General features: G+C 40.1%; 1 protein-coding gene across 1 annotated transcript in view; it reads right to left on the bottom strand.

Annotated features, from left to right (window-relative positions):
* Positions 1 to 18,488, bottom strand: part of LOC141942426 (NELL2-interacting cell ontogeny regulator 1-like) — a 37,054-nt gene that overhangs the window by 16,711 nt on the left and 1,855 nt on the right. The window contains exons 2-3 of the mRNA XM_074865596.1: positions 12,355 to 12,531; positions 10,172 to 10,249 (exon numbers count right to left, since the gene is read on the bottom strand). Of these exons, the coding sequence (XP_074721697.1) occupies positions 10,172 to 10,230 (59 nt within the window). The 5' untranslated portion in view covers positions 10,231 to 10,249; positions 12,355 to 12,531. The remainder of the gene's footprint in view (positions 1 to 10,171; positions 10,250 to 12,354; positions 12,532 to 18,488) is intronic.

Below are 18,488 nucleotides of genomic sequence, written 5' to 3'. Positions count from 1 at the left end.
TTCTGCTGTAATTATTCATTATCTCTATCTCTGCCTCTTAGTTCTTTGTCCCCCATTTGACATTCTTTGTTCTCTCAGCCCCTGATATTCTCCTGCAACCTGATGCTCAGCTGCAGTGTGTGAACACTGACTCCTGGTTTGGGCCCTCAGCTGACTGAGTACACATTAGTGACCCTCCAAAGAAACAGTTGCTTGTGCACCTCTCCACTGCCTTATCCCTCTGACAAAATGCTATTGTTCTCTAGAAAGAAGAATGGAGCAAACACATTGGCTTCTCATCCCCCTGTAGTTGATAGTCTGGCATACTATGCCAGAACAGATCATAGAGTGCTTTGTAAAGGGCAACGTGGAGTGTCACTGAATGACTACACCCTTGTCCCATCTGCCAGAATTAGCATCAGCTCAGCTGGCTTTCTGCTCCTAACACGGCTAGCTCCAAGCAGTGCAGACTGTAAACAAAAATGTAGAGGAATGTAAAACAATGAGAGACTCCTGCTTTTAAAAGTCATGTAACCACCCTGAGAACTTCAAATATGCATGGAAGTCTCTCAAAATATTGTGGAAATAGTCAGTGGCATAGGTTCCCTGAGATCAGCCAATAAATCAATATGGGTACTGGGATTTGGCTGAATCACTGCATATCAGCTATTTGGGGACAGTAAGACACAAACATATATTTTTTAAAAAGGAATGTTATAGGCAGGAGGGGGTTGGGAGAAAAATCTGCCCAATCCATTCCCCCCAAAATAACAGCTGGCTCCAAGTTGAACCCTCAGCTATTAGCAGGAGGCCCTAAGGTGCTAAAAAGGCCCTCACTAGAGGTTCTCCACCTTTTCCACACTGAGGCACATTTTGCCTTTTCTAGGACTTTCTACTTAGTTTTAGGGATATGGGAAAGATGAGGCAGTAACCACCTGGTTATTCCTCTTCATTCCTTCTGGATGAGGAGTCTGCAACAGGAGGACTGGCCTGTCCCCAGGAATGTGGGCAGCCCACTGCACCATCCTGCATTATTTTAAGTGCTATGTTTGAATCTGTAATAATGCACAAACTACTTCTCATCTCCACGTCTCAAAGAAGGAAAGAAAAGAACAAGGCAGAGCTCTCAGTTGCATAAATAGTTTTCTCTTGCCAAGGAATCTTCTCTGGGCAAGCATCCTGCATTTTTATCCCAGAGAGCAGCATCCTTTCCTCAGAGAGCAGGTATTTTTAACTTAGTTTCCCACTACATTCTGGAAACTGCATCAGGAGGGAGAAAAAAAAGATTATGTGAGGGTTAAAAGATCCAATTTTTCAAAGCATAAATTCCTGCAATGTCTATGCTAATGATGCACTTGTGATATGTTAATTTTGCTAACATGAGCAGCCACCTCTCAAGAGTTCCTGTCTAATCTAATATGACCATGAATCACTATGGGGCAATGGGTTCTCATCTAGGGCATGTGGTTGTCATATGGGGAGATATTTTAATAAGCCATTTGAAATAAATATTTTTCAGGATTTAAAAAAAAAACATTCTAGTGGATTTATGTCAACTTTGCAATATAGTTGAGGCAAAGAAAGGTTTTCAAGTAATGTTAGATGACGCATCCTTTTGACAAAGCGGTATCAGGGCTCTACAGTGTTTGAAAAAGCATACACTATACATGGCAGATAAATGTGGCTACAGCGTACGGGGCTGTTAAAGCTGAATTACAACTTTTATTGTGATCCTCACTTAACCTCTCCGATTGCTAATTTTTTTCATACACTGTCCTGGAACAGAAGTTAATTTAGGGAAATCACTTTAAACAGAATTGATGCACTGGTGTGAAAACAAAACAAGCCTACCATTCCTCTTTGGTTCCAGTGGAGCCTGAAGCACTCCCACTTGGCTCAGCTGTTTTTGTATTTAAACTTGAATGGGTTTGAGTCAAAAACAAAGAACATCTGTTCAACAATTTTAAAGCTAGCAGTATTTAACATTTTTCCCTTGATGTGCACAATTTGATTCACTGCCCTGTTATACTGATGTTACTGGAGGGGCTTCACACATGATTTAGAAGACAGATCGGCAATGCAGGACACCCAAGATGACAAGTGGGCAGACAGCATGCTGTTGGGCTGGTGCAGGGCCAGGAGGCACAGCTTCTTCACAGAGGCATTTGTGAGAGGCAGTAGCTGTCAGCTCCTGGTTCAAATTGAGTTCTGAGCTTAGCAAGAGCTGTTGCCTTTCAAAGAGGCAAAGTACCTCCCATTAACCAACCAGCTGCAGGACCTCGTTTCCTTGAAAGGCAGATTGCCTGGTTCCAGCCAGGTTTCTGCAGGAATACATACCCTCCTTCTGCAGAGACAAAAATGAAGCACTTTGAGACCAGCACTGTAGCCCTCTTTATCCTGAACTTCAGGAATGCCTCTCCTCATTATTATCATTTAGACCTCCAAAGCTGCTTTTCTGCTTCAGGCATCCATAAAAAAAAAATAAATAAAAGCCTAATATTCTGAAATTTTAAAACTCTGAAAGAGAGGAAAATATTTGCAGTTTTACTATCAATTATTTTATTAGTGGAACTGTTTCTACTTACTCAACTATTTTATTTATTGGAGGAAGTGTCAGATGTATTTTTTTTTAAAGGCTGTAATTAAGCACAGTCAGGTGCCATTAGATTATTCCAAAAGCCTGCTGCTTCCCATTAACTAATAGCAACTACCAAAACAAGGTGGGTTTTTATGGACTAGGCCTAGCTCTAAGTGTAAAAGTATCTTGGAGGGCAAAGGCACACACTATAGTTAGAGATCCCATCTTCATGCTATAGAATGCTGTACATGGCAATTAGTTCCTTCCAAGCTGGAGTTGAAAATTGCCTCTTTCCAAATACCAAAATTAACAGAGGATTACACTGTCACATTTCACATAAAAATGGGCTTTGAAGATTGATTATGCCATGAGTCACCTTTTATCCTGAGATCAGCCATTTAAATCTGATGCAGGTTGCACTTTTTTTGCTAGTACTTTTTAACTAGGTGGAAAAGAGACTGGATATTGTGGTGAGGGATGTTTCTGAATCAGTGAATTCTGGATTTTCTATCTTCTAACCAGTGTTAAATTGTAAATGTCATTGGAGAAAAAGAGGGTATAACAGTAGCAGAAATGGTAACTCTCCAGAATAAAGAAAATACAGTCTTAAGACCCCATCTTCATCTGAGACAGACAAATGTTAAAAAATACCTTTGTTGCACCAGCAAAAAAAAGCCATAAGAAAATGTTTGGGCGCTGTTCATGTCACACCATACTATGTTGGCATTTCCATTTGACACGCAGACTTGTCAGTTTTGAGCGTAGCTGTGAACTACAGATGCTTTTAAAATAAGGGATAGAGGAAAATAGATTCCCATTCAAAATAGAACCTGTGCTGAATGTCTATTCCAGGTCTAAAAAGGTCTGAGATTTACTAGTCATACAGACAATTTTCCAGCTGCACTAACACTGAGGAAGGGAGAAAACATGCTGAGGTGCTCTCTGCCCTTTATCTTTCAAGCTGGTTTGAAATCTCTGAATAGAAATATTTCCTCTGTTTCTAGAGACCAGCTGTTCAATGAGAGGTGGGAAATGGAGGGAGCAACAGACAAGCAGCTTTGAAATCTGCTCATATTGGCATGGTTGGATTCTATTAACTCATCCCTTGGCTGACAGCGTGTAAAATATAAGACAATTCACAGAGGATTTTCCCACCTGTGCATTTGTAAGTACACAGAAGAAAATTATAGTCCCTTTTTGCTATCTCTGCAGTGATAGACATTAAAGCAAGTGTAACTGGTGAGGGGCATCCTTCATTCTGAGTAATGGATTTGCAGCGGCTGGGGCCCACCATGTGTGCCACTTTTTGTTGGTTATCATCTCCTTCAGAAGCCATTGTTGACACTGGGGAAAGGTGACTGAACTGAGGACAGATTAAATAGGAAGGCAAGTTGCAGGCACTGACAGGTCAGGAGCAGCCACTCACACAATGGAGAGCGACAGAAATACTGCACCTGGTGCTGTGCTGCTGAGGAGCATCTTGGTACAACCACCACATCAAAATCCTGAAGACTCATAATTTTCAAATTTTCATATAAGCATTCTTGTTCCTCTTCTACTCTTATGAAGGAGAATGTGATATTTGGAGAGCTTTTTTAGTTAAGTGTGTGATGTTTCTGTGTCAGAGACAGCAGACCAAAAACTTGCTCTTCCATTTGGAGGGATGAGTAATAATTTAAGATGATCCTTAAGTCTGTGAGCCAATCCCCAAAAATGCATCTACACTAGCAGTTATGACTGAAACTGCGACTGAGACATGCTCTCAGACACCTAAGCAACCTTCCCTGCATCTGTATCTTGCTTGTCAGCACCAGCTTCCATGCCATTCTCCCTAATCCTCCATCCAGTCCTGTCTACAAATTGTCTTTCCCCATTAAGTCTGACCTAGAGCTATGGACAGCAAAGACAGGAGGTATAGTGCCATGTGGGATTGCTGCTCAACCTTACCCATACTTGCAAGATGCAGCACTCAGATGAACTAAGTATACTCATATAATTTCAGAAAAGCTTCTGGACTTAGACTGGATGGCTGCTGAGGCTTGTACTTAGTGCATTTCTTTATAAGCATCTACCAAGTTGGGGCTTGAAAGTGATCCTAAAGTTTTCTGTAATTATCAGACATAGTCTTATCCTTTCGGTGCATCTATTCTCCAGATGGCAAATGGGGCTAACTGAAGTTCTCAGCTCTCTCAAGTTGAAAGGCTTTATTTACCCTTGTGGTAAAAAGCTTCATAGTGCCTCAGGAACAGTACTGTTAACCCCTGCCAACATCCCAGAGCAGTGTCATTTCCAGTTCCCAGGACAGGCCACGGAGCAGCTGGGAAATCATGACTGAGATCCTGAGTTTGAGTATGAGAAGCCAGTGCAGAGAGCAGGAATCAGTTTGATATGCGTGTGGGTGTTTTGAGTTGTTAAGGACACACGCTGCAGTGTTCTGTAGCACTCGTGTTTCCTGAGGACTTGTGTCATCATGCCAAGTATACAGTACTCCTGCAGATCTGAGAGCAGGTTATGTTTCAGAATGCTTTCCTCTGCCTCCAGATCTCTTTACCAGCCAAAATGGGAAACGGGTGTCTCTGGGCATCTTTCCAGAAGCCTCTGAAATGATGCAGTCATGCAGCAAAACTCAACTGGTACATTCATTTCCCTTTCACCTCGGTATTTGCACTGCATAAAGTATTTGCCCTACCTTTGCTTCTCCTTTGGATGTCCACTGGCTTTTTGTCTATTTACCAAAGCAGGAAGTACCTAAGTACGAACAAAACTGAGTAAAAGTCTGACAGATCAATAACGTCTGCCAGATACTATTGGCTCAGGCTTCTTAACAACCATTACTGTTAATAAAAGTGTTAAGCTCTATAGATAGGTGTCCCTTCTGAAGTTACACCACTGAGCTGAAATTTAACCCTTCTTCACATTTCCAAAAGTCAATCAGGCTGTCATTGAAACAACAGAATAAAATCACCAGTCCTTGATCTATTCCTGTTTCTATTTAAAGGTGATGAACAGTTGATTTCACATAAGAACTCATCAGTGTTCCTTAGTCAGCATGATTGTTCTGGACTTCCTGGCATTCCCACAAACTGAGCAAGTAAGGTTATTTAGGAGTTTAGAGCTAGGATGGGTGGAAAGGGAAAGTAGACAATATGCTGCCACCTTTTGGTTATAGAAATGAGAACAGGTATTATCTGGACAGCACTATCTAGGGGAAATTAAAAGACATCCATGCTTGTTTTCTGTAATAAAACAACATGAAAGTCCATATAGTGTGAGATGCATCCCTTCATGTTCTAAACTGTTTCTATGAGCTTAGCTTACACATTTCACATTTGTTCAGTCTTGTTTGGACTAATTAATAATTATCAATCAATAATTAATAATCTATCTCATTTAAAACACATAGGGTTGAGTTCACTCACCTAAAACTAATGCTTTGCATCACTAATCTGATCTGAGCAACATAGCTGCAGAAATAGAAGGTATGAGATCTCATGAATTAGTAGCTTGTAAAAGTAAGTTACTGCATGTCATAACTCCCATTTGGTTATTTGCATGGACACACATAGTTAAGGCAGCCTGACATTTTCATCACCAGGTTCATTACCAGTATGATCAGTATGTTACAACTTTTAACCTTACCTGTTCAAGACAGATTTTCTGTGCTGGCTTGACTGCTGAGGACCTGAATGGTATTTTGTTTGCCTGTTTATTGAAATGTTGGTTCAGCTGTGTATGAGAATAAAAGATGGAAGAATGCCCATCTTAATAAAAGAAATGCAAGATTGTTCTGTTAAAAAGTTTGTGCACCTTCTAGTTTGATGCAGAACCTCAAAATTTAACAGAGAAGCTATCTGTATCAGGAATGTGCTTCTCACTGCTCCTATGAGTCACTGCACAAATTTGGGCCAAGTGATAAGCCTTTGAAAATCTCAGTTCAAATATGTTCTTCAAAGACTTAAGGGAGCTTGTGAGTTCAAGTCCATGAGTGTTGTTACTCTCAGCTTCCATGTGCCAGAGGCTCTTTACATTTACTGTGCATACAGATTCACTGAGCGTGCCCCATCGTGGGGCACAAAAATCCATCACTTGATTTTGTGTTTCTCAATGCTGACACTGAATTCTCAATCTCTTCTCCTGGCATATGGATAACGTAAAGGGGAATCCTGTCTGCCTGTGCTGCAGAAGAGACAGGAATTCTCCAACCACCATCCAGGCAGTGTTGTTAGGCCTGCAATGCCCTATACCAGTGACACATTGGTCCTTGAGATCTGAAGCCCTTGATAGTCTGCAAGGTCTAGCTCTGGAAGTACTTGACCAGGTGGAACACCAGGACGATATGCCCTAAGGGTGTCTGGCTGTGAGATCACCTTACAGAACACTGCCCATGCAACCTGTGCAGACTGCACTCTGGTGCACCTCCCACCTGGAGTAGCCCCAGTCACTCAGCCATGAGCAAAGCTGTGCAGCAGACCTGAACTAGGTCCTTACACCACATCATGCCGTTGTTACACTTCACACATGGGTGCTTATGCAAAATGTCCCTGTCTCAGGAAAGACTTGCAGACTTTTAATATACTAATGGTGCCACCCTACACTGCTGCACCACACTCCAAAACCTGGGAGTTAGAGCACACCCTTGTACCTTGAGGAGTTCTAGGCTCTCCTGCCATTTGAAAGAGTATCCAGAGGACCACAGACATGAGAAAAACACTAGGAATTATCTTGTTTATGCACTGATCTCTCACTGACAGTCCCATCAGAGGCACTCAACAGCTTCACAGACACTGTCATAAAAAGATCAAGAAGCAGAAGGAGACCTACAAGAAGGCTGTTGGTAGGAATTTTGAAGCAAAATAACCCCCACTTATGTGTTATCACTTCTTTGGGGGGTTTAGCTCCATCATCCATCAGGAAAAGGAAGGGAGGGGTTGATTTTATCTAGCTCTTTTTAAGGAGGGAAGTGGTGCACTGATTTGTGGTGCAGTGCCATGCTTAACCTCTCAGGGTGCCAGGCATCCTGTTATCTTTCACAGGTCAGGATCATGTCATTTGCAGTCTGGGTCAGTGGTGGGAAGCAGCCAGACACATCCTTCCAGAGGTAAATGAGACTTCCTTTTCCTACCAGTGAATTCCCCTAAGCCTCTTGGCAGCCAGAATTCCTTCTTCCCATCTCAGCACTCATCTTCCACACAGCTCATAAACTGTTTTTCACCCATCTTCCAAGGGTGGGATTTTTATCCATTCATCTACAAGCTCAGCACCAGCACAGACACGCCATTGGCCAAAGCAGTCACTAAAGCCACATCAGGTTAGAGAGGCAGGGAAATACCTAAACCATCAGGCCTCGTAGAAATACTCGCAGGGATGGGCTTTTTTTTTTTTTTCTTTTCTCCCCTCTCCCTCTGCAACTTTTCCATCATTTTTAGGGAAGCATATCTAGCTTGTTGGTATAGAGCTGTAAATAGCTACTCAGTGCACAGAATGGACCAGAGTATGGAGATGAGTCAGGATTGTGTAATGAATCAGATCTTGTCCAGAGGATCCTGGCTCTTTTGTTGCAGAAAGTGAACACAATGACTGCAGGAAGAAAAAAAAGTGGTTGCTGGCTAAGGTGTTTGTATGCTGCTCAGGAGGACTGGATTCTATTTTTGTCTTTCACACATACTACTAAATTAGCCACTTAAAAACTCATTTTTCATAGGTGGCCATGAACTGGGTGCAGGGTTTTCCTGAAAGCCAAAATTCTAAGCTTGTGCTTTTATGGCTAAAACTGTAGCTGCAATGTAATGTAATTAGGTGTAATGCTATCTTCTCCTTACTTTATGAAGATGTTATCAAAATACATTGAACACTGTTTGTGAAACTCTCAGCTCCTACACCATTGAACAGCACTGAAAAGTCTGTAACAGAGCAGGATTTGAACAGTAAGTAGTAAGGCATGGAGTCCCACATCAAGCATCAAAGAGAGAACAAAATATTGAATAGTTGCTCATTAAATGACTACCATCCTTTCCATGTGCTGAATGGGCTCATGTCATTAATGACTTTGCAATCAAATGCAAGGGGAGGCAAATCAAAGTTCTGCAAACAATATAAATTCTGGCTTCTATTCATTCTTCTTCATTTTCTGACTTCAGAATGCTTGAATTTGCAGCCTTTAAAGGTTTTATATGATTTTTGTGTGGAATTTAAAGATACATTATGTAAAACAAAGCATTAAGGACGCCCTGTAGATTAAAAGTGCATTAAGACTGACATTTTTGAGACTTTAACCCTGATTATTGTGGATTAGTTTAAACCTATACATTTATCAGAGCAAGCTTTATCATAATATTAGAATTGCAAAAAGGTCCACAGAGTTTTGAACTAGTTGAACCAAGCAAACAGTAATGAGGCAGTGCAACTCTGTGTATAAACAGAGTTAAGATAATAATACGAGAGACATTTAAAGAGATAGGGAAAGTGCAAATTAATATAGAGTATTTTCATATTTTAGCTAATTATTCCCTTTGAAACACTACACTGATGAAATTATGCCTGTAGCTAACATGTTTGAGCATGTGTCCCGTGCTTCGGTGCATAAAGTTGGCTCTGGGTCTGTGGCACTGCAATAGGTTGTCTTAAAGCTCCTTCTCTTGTATTCATCAGGATATGTTGTTTGAGCTGTTAATAACAGATCCTGCCTCTTAAATTCAAGCTGTAGGAGGTATAACACAATCCCAATACATCAGCCAAGAAGATAGGACCCCACTTGTAAATCAGCTATTAGAACGCTAAGGATTTTCATGTTTATGGCTTTACACAGAAGACCTCTCTCTAGGGCCATGTTCATCTGTCCTCATACCTCACATAGCTGCCAGAAATATGTTTTCTAAAGACCTTTATCTGAATTTGCTCAAAGATGCAACAATCCTGTCATTTCTGCACATGTGACTGAATTGCCCTCCTCTGAGCTTCCTCCCTGGATTCCTGCAAGCTCTTCTGAAAAGCTGGTTCTGGAATCAATTTTGTAAAGGTTTGTATGTGAATCATCAGGACTTTTAGCATTTCATCTGTGAACATTTTAACAGTGAAAAGGCAAATAGCGAATGACAGTAAAACAAAAAAACCTTAAATCCACCATTGTTTTCATGTTCATCACCACCCCATGCTTGGCTTGGGATCAGCTTTCCCTTTGCTTGCTCATTCCCTGTTCTGCTTTTTCCTGCCATGTTGTCAAATGTGCAAAGAACTGATTTATCCCTGCCCCACCAACATCAGCATTTTACCACGTTATGCCCCCAATTACTGTGGAAAGGTTCTGTGTAGCCTGCAAGTTAGGACTGTGATATTTCTATTTCAGTTTCAAGGCTTGCATTATAAGGGCTAGGATTAAACAGAGAGCTTTACAACATATCTGGCAGCTTTGCATTTGGCAGTTTGCAAAGAAGCTGGGTACCTATTTCAATGGTGTAGTTACTTTCCTTGTTCTGTATCACTTGATACGTAATTAAGATACAATTGCACTACCGGGCTTTCCGCGTGCCAGTGTACAATCTGTTCCATTTAGTCACAGTAAATTACACACTCATCATTGTCCTGTGAAACAGCATAGTACCAGTGAGTCAATTATACCTGACGGTCAGATGGCTCTGTGTCCAGTGTCTTCCTATTATGCCTGATTGTCTTGCCATTAAACTCAATGCTGGTTACCTAGTGAGTTAAAAAAAAGTAGGATTTGAAGAGATTTGAAGAATAATGTGAAAATTGCTATCACTATTTTTTTCCAAAACATTTAGTGAAATAATAAATATTTTTTGCAATTATTGTTTTTTTTTAATTTCCTCCTTGTTTTTCTCTTCCCTCTTCTGCTCTTCTCACTCCCTTCCTCCATCAGTTTGAAAACCTAAGTCCATAATGTCACCTTTGAAAAGGGCTTTGAGAGCTGTAGATAAAAAAACTCTTCTATGTAAGTGTCAATACAATACATTTCAAAACATCTTTCTTCAAGGTAATTTACATCACCTAACAGTAAAAAAGGGATTAACTGATTAATCTGGATTTAAACATCCCCCTGAACAACTGAAAATTGGGGAAGAGTGCAACATTATTTTTAACTCCAGCTTTCTCCTCCTTGGTTTAGCTCAGTTAAATTTTGGAAGAGGAAAAATGTGAAATAAAAATCACTAATCAGATGCTGGAGAACTGAGCTAAAGACCTGCCCCATCTAGTTTTCTTACCTGGCTCTAAGCATATAATTTCATCTATCCTAGTCCTTAGCTGTCTCTTTGTTAAACAGGATAACACGTGTACAAATCTCACAAAATTCTGAGAAAACTTTTTATCAGGGAATGAGTCAGTAAAGTCCAATGGCAATTAGAACCATACCAACAGATATAAATAGTACATGTAAAACAAATTCATGCCTTCTGAAGCTCTCTGTAAATGTGTCCATTAGGACATCAACTCAGTTACTAGAATACAACAAAAGTCTTGCTAAAGTTACAATAATAATTTTTTAAAAAGCAAGAAAATTCTCATCACATCAGAGTGAAACAAATAATACTAATCCAAAATCCATGGAAAAGTAAAATTGTTTTAAAGGTTAATTTACTGGGTCTGCAATGGACATGCAATATCAGTTTGTACTGAGAGTAGCAACATCTCAATAATTCATAAACAATCACATGCTAAGTACTGTAAATTTGTCTGCAAAAACTGCAATCTTGTAAGTTATTATTGCAGTTCTGGAGGAAATCCAGCCATGCTGAAAAAATCTGTGCTGAAAAAAAGTTTCTAAGGAGACATAATATGTTTTATTAGACAAATATAAGGACCATAAGCCTCAAAGCTTGTTTATTTTTCCAGTTACGTTTGATAAAATATATTTTCCTACAAGCCTAACCTTTCTTATAGGTTACAGAAGCATTACTTTAAAAGTAAAGCATAGCAAAGAAACACTTTACTGTGGCTGATAAATATTAACAAACAAATGGACATATGAAATGACATAATAAAACATGTCCATTTGGAACACTTCCTTTGCCAGTAAAGCCTAAGATAACTTATAACTGAAAAAGATTAGAAGATTTATAATAATTTTCACTGTTCTCTACACAGCTCTAGAACTGTGTAAAGCTATTAATTTTTCCCTGCTTATTTGGATTTTTCTCATAGCAATGAAAAGAACAAAAATTAAAAACTTTGAAGAGTCATTGTAAAAACATAAAAATGGGTGGAGAAAGTTCACTGGCATGAAAAAACTTTAAAAGCTTTTAGTTCATTTTATCTTTAAATGACTATAGTTCAAGTTCACAGTGTTCCTTAAACTATGAGAGATGTTTTGACTGCAGCCAGACTCGTCAGTTATGCATATCTTGTCATGCTCTTTGGAGGTCTCCGTATTTTTTTTTCCACTATAATCTGTGGTTTTCAAAAAGACTCCAGTTCTAAAAGCAGTATCTGAACTAACGCTAGAGATCTTAATTGCCAGACACTAACTGACATTTACCGTTTATTCAGACAAGCTGGAAACTGTGTACACATTTGAAATTTACTGTGGGTAAATTTGTATAATTTTATGATTAATGATTTGCATCAAATTATATGTGTGTGTGTGTGTGTGAATTCTCTGGCTTTATATGATCTACTATTAGAACTCCTTTGGAAAAAGTATTACTCAAATAATGCCCATTAGCCCAAGCATGTCCTACTGAAACGCTATCCTGAAGCCATCGTTCTGCAATAGCTAAGTGGTTCCACTGATAAAAAACATTGATTTTGCTGGCTACCCGGATTGTCCTTTCTATCGCACTTACCGATTGCCTCTACAGCCTGAACTACTGGTATTCCAGCTTCTGACACATTCCCGTACCAGCAGACCTGTGTCTGTACAGCCAAGCCTGAAGCGTCAGTGTAGTCTGGTACTTAGCTCCTGATTTCATTGTCCTCAGAAAAGCAGTACATGCCGTCCCACTGGAATTCTGCCCAGCAAGCTGCACAAATACAGAAGCAAATATCAACAAATTAAGGAAACAATCAGAACATAAGCAAATACTGCTATAAGGAATCTCTCTTTTAGTTATGAAAGTAAGAAATACATCAGCGGTAACTCTGGAAAGCTCACTGGGTCAGGAGCTACCATTAAAAGCAGGAAATTTCATCTGTGGGAGTTATCAACTTCTAAATTCAAGTACTTCTATTTTGTGTTGCCACCAATGTGATACTGACCAGGATCCAGAGCAAGCAAAGATGGGCTATGAAATCCAGGTTTTCCATTGACTCATAAATATGGAAGGAGTTTCAGACCCAGATAGCTAAATCTCCTAAATCACACCTAGAACATCCAGCTGTATCACACATGGAGTCTCTCAAAGAGTGGAATAAGGTACATACTATACAATACAATTTTATGGTGAGACTTACATACCGTAATTCCTGTCTGGATATTTTAGTGTGTCCTTTCTATGCCTCCTGGGCTTTTAAATCTTCCCCAAGTGTTCAGTTTGGGATCTATGCCAAAAAATTTACAAATTTTCAGTTCTCTTCTACTTTAATTTATACAGTGACACAAAAATGGTCTTTTTTGAGAAAGCACTGGCTAGGCCACCAGTCTGTCAGATGGTTTAAAAACTGGCTGGACCACCAGGCTCAACTGGTTGACATGTAGCTAGTGAAGAACAGTGTTCAGCATCTTGATCAGAGGCCCAGATGATGACACAGAATGCACATCAAGCAAATTTATGAACACCAAATTAAGGAGTGTTGGACATGAGGACTGGCAGAACCTAATCCAGAGAGATCTTGATAAATTTGAGGATAAGGTCAACAGATACCTCAAGCTCAACAGAGAATAACCCCAAGCATCAGGACAGGCGGTAAACTGGCTGAGCATCAGCCCAGGAAAAGGACCAGGGGATCATGGTGATGTCTGGCTGAGCATGAGCCCATTTAAGCCAACAGTGCACTCACCCTGCAAATAAAGCAAACTGCACCCTGGACTCCATCGAGAGAAGTGTGGCAGGGAAGGTATTATCCCACACTCATTAAAACAGAGAAATTAGGAGAAAAATTTTCACAGAGCCTGACAAATTCTGCTTTAACTAAATGTTTATCCAGTATGCATAGAAAGAAAAAGACCACCTTTTCATAAAAATGGGCATAATCTAGCTGGGAAATTAGAAAGTAGCAATCCTTGCCAGAGCAGTGGGTTCCTGGCATAGTTTTCTGCCTTCAGTAGCAAGGTAAACCAATCAAGATAGTTGTAAAATGGAGGTAGCTTACAAAAAGAACGATGTAATAATGTTGCACGTGACAGCAAGTGGTGATGTAGGAGGTCTCATCCAGTCCCACATTCCTGAATGCTGCATATAAAGGGTGATAAAAACTGAAAGAAGATAAAGAATAGTTTCTGAAACATAATAAAGAGAGAGAGAAAGAGGAGAGAAACGTGTGTGTTGGCAAAGTCCCTGGAGGTAACGAAGAGGGAAGCAATCTTCCTTGAAACCTTGGTGACTTTCTTGTCATAGATGACAACATTGTCTCAAGACAGCCTGATGCCACTGCCTTTAATACCCCTCATTTTGCAGCACAGTTTCATTGAGATGGCTGCTAGAAGCATTACTGCTCCTAGCAAAACAGCAATACAATATTTTATACGGAGTATGCCACAGGTCATCATGTAACAGACAATCCTGAACGATTCCCTTGAATCCCTTATCTAAAAAGCAAGGTCTTTTTACCATTTAGTCATATCATCATAGCAGAGATGATTTGAGGCACCACGCATGCACAAATATATGACTTCGAAAGAACAAGTTTATTTGTGTGTAGCACTTTGCATTTTAGGTCCTAGTGGTTTTTTAAAACCCTTAATGGTTTTTAATTTTGCACATTGTTATGCTGATTAATGATATTTGTACTGCTCACAGCAATTGTGTTCTTGTTCATTAAAAATTGAGAAGGTAATTGAGCTCTGCATTCATAGTTTTACGTTTTAAGTAAGTATTTAAATGCCTCCTTTTGTTACAATAATACATTAAAAAAATTAGTAAAATCAAGAGCTGAAGAAAGGCAGTGTAAGAGGTGGCAAAGGCAAGTGTTGCTATGTCAGTGGAAGCAGCAGCAATGGCTGTAGGCAGAGATGTCCAAAAAAAGCTAAAGGAATACACTTCAGTCAGGCCCACAGCCCTGACAACAAACACCCTTTTCATGACCTCTGAGGTCAAACATGGGAAGCAAATAAAACTCTAGTGAAATTTGGAAGTCCTATTAATCACCCCATATGCCCCACTAGCTAGGAGGGCAGCACCTTCTTCAAAGCAGTGCCTACTCATGAAGCCAGGGCAACCCTAAGGATGACGCACTACCACTAACCTGATTAGCTGCTGCTGAGTGACACATGGAGATGGGGGAAAGTAGAAAAGGAGCTTCCAAACAGATGGCCGCTTCCACAAGGATGGGACCTGTCACATAGGTATGCCACTCCAGAGGGACTTCAAGGAAATTGTTTCATCACTGCTGATAACCTTCAGTTTTCAGGCCCCATTAGCCACTGCTAGATGTCAGAGCCCAAGAGTGGCAGTGTATCAAATGAAACTGCTCTAGACCAAGATAGAAAGGAAAGGGCTGTTTTCAGTTCTACCTCTCACTCTTCATGGGATTTATCATCTTAGGTCTGAAGTCACTACACTATTTCGAAGTTTATTGGGGGGAAAAAATAATCACAGAATCGTGTCGCTGAAGTTGTAAGAGGGTATGATGGCAATGTAAGCATAGTCCTGCACACAGATAGCCAGATGGAGCACCACTGCAATAATTACTGCCCATCATGCCATGCCAGTTCACAAGAGGAGATACATCCAGGGCACTTCTCATAACTTTTATCTTTACTTCTGCCAGAATAGAGTTATATCAGTTTCAAGAAACTTTGCTTGCCAGGGAAGGTAGCAGGCTGTCACAGCTGACACAGAGGTTACTACGAGCAAGCTTCCCATTTGACTTGAGGAAGTTAGATAATCTGGGTTTTTTGGAGTAAATTCTCAGACTCTTTCCTTCAGATCCCATCGCTACAGCAAAGTTTTAAGATGGGTCAAATGAACTCCCACACAAAATGAAAATGCATAAACTCATAATAAGCAGCATTTTATTAACTGAATCAGTATAAAAATGTATTGACAAGTATTAAAACTGACAGTAAATACCATTTTATAAAATCAATTACTGTTTAATGATAATTTAATTGTGTATGTAAAGGTAGTGAAATGGATTTTCCTTAAAATTACATGCACCTTAGACCCACTGACAAACCTCTGTTGCCAGTTAACACAGAGAATATTAGCCTGTTACTACTACCAGTTACTCCATTAGTGCCCCTGACAGCTCTAAAGATTTAACCTCGCAGACAATTTATGTGTCTACCTGATAACACAGGATTAAATTTGTTGCTTCGAAAACCTAGGAAACCACACTTTTTAAAAACATACTGAAATATTGAATGTACTAAAAAGTTGTAGTGTTTAGAACTCCAGTTACAAACATGAAAGTAAAATTAAAACTTCAGTAAATCTCAGTTATTCAACCTTAATGGAAATGTTGGGGGGGCAGGAGGGTATATTATATGGTAATACACAATCTACTGCTTTGTCTACCTTCTTGGGCTGGTCCCTGTCATCATGGCATGAATCACAGCCTAAAGCCTTGTTGGCTCAGAAACTGCCATACTTGCCATTGCAGGATGAGATGCCAGTGGGAATTTAGTGCCACTGCTAATGCTAATGTTGTGTTTATTGCACATGCCTCAGTGCTTCCTAAAAACACAGTAAAAGCAGCTTCTTGTTCACTGAGAGCTCAATGCCAACCCAGTCTGAAATCTCTGCCTGTCAGTGCAGACTCCCTGACCAGCTGACATGCAGTGCTGCTTTCCTCTGAACCAGGGAAACTCCAGGCTCTACCCCTGTAACGTCTTTCTGAGTATATACAATTATTCTGAGTCTGACAGGTAACACAGCACTCTGCCTTCAGTAGTGCAGGACTAATTCACCCCAGCATATATATATATTTCAACAGGTAATGAGACAAACTGCAGGTTGGGAAATTCCTGGAGCATGGGTTTTGGTGTGCGATAAAGCTGTATCTCTCTTAAAACAATTCTAAAGCGGATTCAAAAAGATGAATCCTTGCCAGTGTCTGGCTTTTATTTGAATACTGCCACAACCAGGCAAGTGAATCTAGGGTGCCTTCCCCTAGTGTATCTTGTAGAATACTCCAACTCTTCTCAACAATTTGGTATTCAAATCACCAACTTTGAAAAAGGGACTTTCAACTTAGAGGAGAAAACTTTTGCAGACAGTTAACTGTGTAATGCAACATCATGTGGGATATAAAGCATTTCAGAGAAATCAAGTACACCCTTTCTAGCTCCAGGAATCCCTGAGGAATGAGCACTTTTATATTTGCCATATTACTCTGAAAATCACTACTCAAGCTAAACAAAATTTAGGTAAAAAAATAAATTTAAAACGAGAAAGTTAACGTATCAGTAACTAGACAAGACAAAAGCATGCTCTTAGAGCTAGCTGGCACTTTGTCTTAATCTCCACAGGGTCTGGATGCCCATTCAGTTAACAGCTGATAGGGACAAATTTGCAGGTGATAGGACTGGAGCCAAACTGACTATACAAAACCTTATATTCCAGTTACATATCGCAGAATAGGCTCCCTTTTCAAGCCACACTTCAGATAAGAACATAGAAGTGATTACAGTACCTCGGATTAGAAGGCCACGCAGCTCAGTGCTTTAACACTTGACAGCGTCTAAAAATAGATGCCTTGAGGAAAGCATAGGAACAAAGAATAATACTCCCTTAGCTTCCACCAGTGTGCACTTTAGCATTGCCTGAGAAAGCCTAATCCCACACAAAGTTTAACCAGAACAAAGTTACCCTTTCAAAAAATGTTCAGTCCATGTGAACTGGTAGAGCAAGGCTGTACACTGCACCCTTTGCACTATGGAGTTGTAGAGCATTTATCAGGTCTGATGCTTAAAAACCATTTGTGCCATATCATGGAACCAGCTTAACTCTCTGCGTTAGCTACTGCTTGAAGACAACCAGCTGCACAACACATTGCATGTTCGCTGATTTACTTCCTCCAACTGACCTTTAAAAGGAGTTGGTTACTTTTCTCCTCACATTTGAAGATGAGAACACTGCTAGCTTTCCTTGCTTAACTAGATTTTTTGGTAGTGTTTTGTAATCTCATGGATTATACATTTTCAAAAGTAGCTGACAGTAGAAAGCAGAGTTAGGGTGAAATATTAAGCTATGCATCACCAACAAGTTTGGGAAATTTTGTCACAACTGTGCCACTTTGCATTTTTTTATTTTCAGAATGCTTTCTCATAGCAGAGTCCATACTCTTAAGGAAAATCAGACCTAAATCTATCAGGGGAAACTTAAGGTACAGGAACACATGCTCTCTACCCCAGGCAATCCAAAGCTTGCTCTCTTGCCATGAAACAAATCGTTCCAGTGAACTTGATTGGATCTTGCACTACAGTGTCGTGGTTTAACCCCAGACAGCAACTAAGCACCATGCAGCTGCTCACTCACTCTTCCCCCCTCCCAGTGGGATGGGGAGAAGGATCAAAAAAACCCCCAAAAACCTAACTGGTTGAGATAAGAATGGTTTAATAACTAAAATAAAATATAATAACAACAACAATAATAAGCATTTAATAATAATAATTGTAATGAAAATGAATAAAAAAAGAGAGAAATGAAACCCAGGACAAGTGACGCACAATGTAATTGCTCACCACTCGCTGACCAACACCCCAGCAGTGATCCACCCCCCAGCCAACCCCCCCCAATATCCCTTTGGCTAGTTCGGGTCAGCTGTCCTGGCTGTGCTCCCTCCAAGCTTCTTGCATACCTGCTTGCTAGCAGAGCAT

Source organism: Strix uralensis, chromosome 4 (genome assembly GCF_047716275.1).
Source record: "Strix uralensis isolate ZFMK-TIS-50842 chromosome 4, bStrUra1, whole genome shotgun sequence".
NCBI classification, from domain to species: Eukaryota; Metazoa; Chordata; class Aves; order Strigiformes; family Strigidae; genus Strix; species Strix uralensis.
This window is presented reverse-complemented; position numbering and strand designations above follow the sequence as displayed.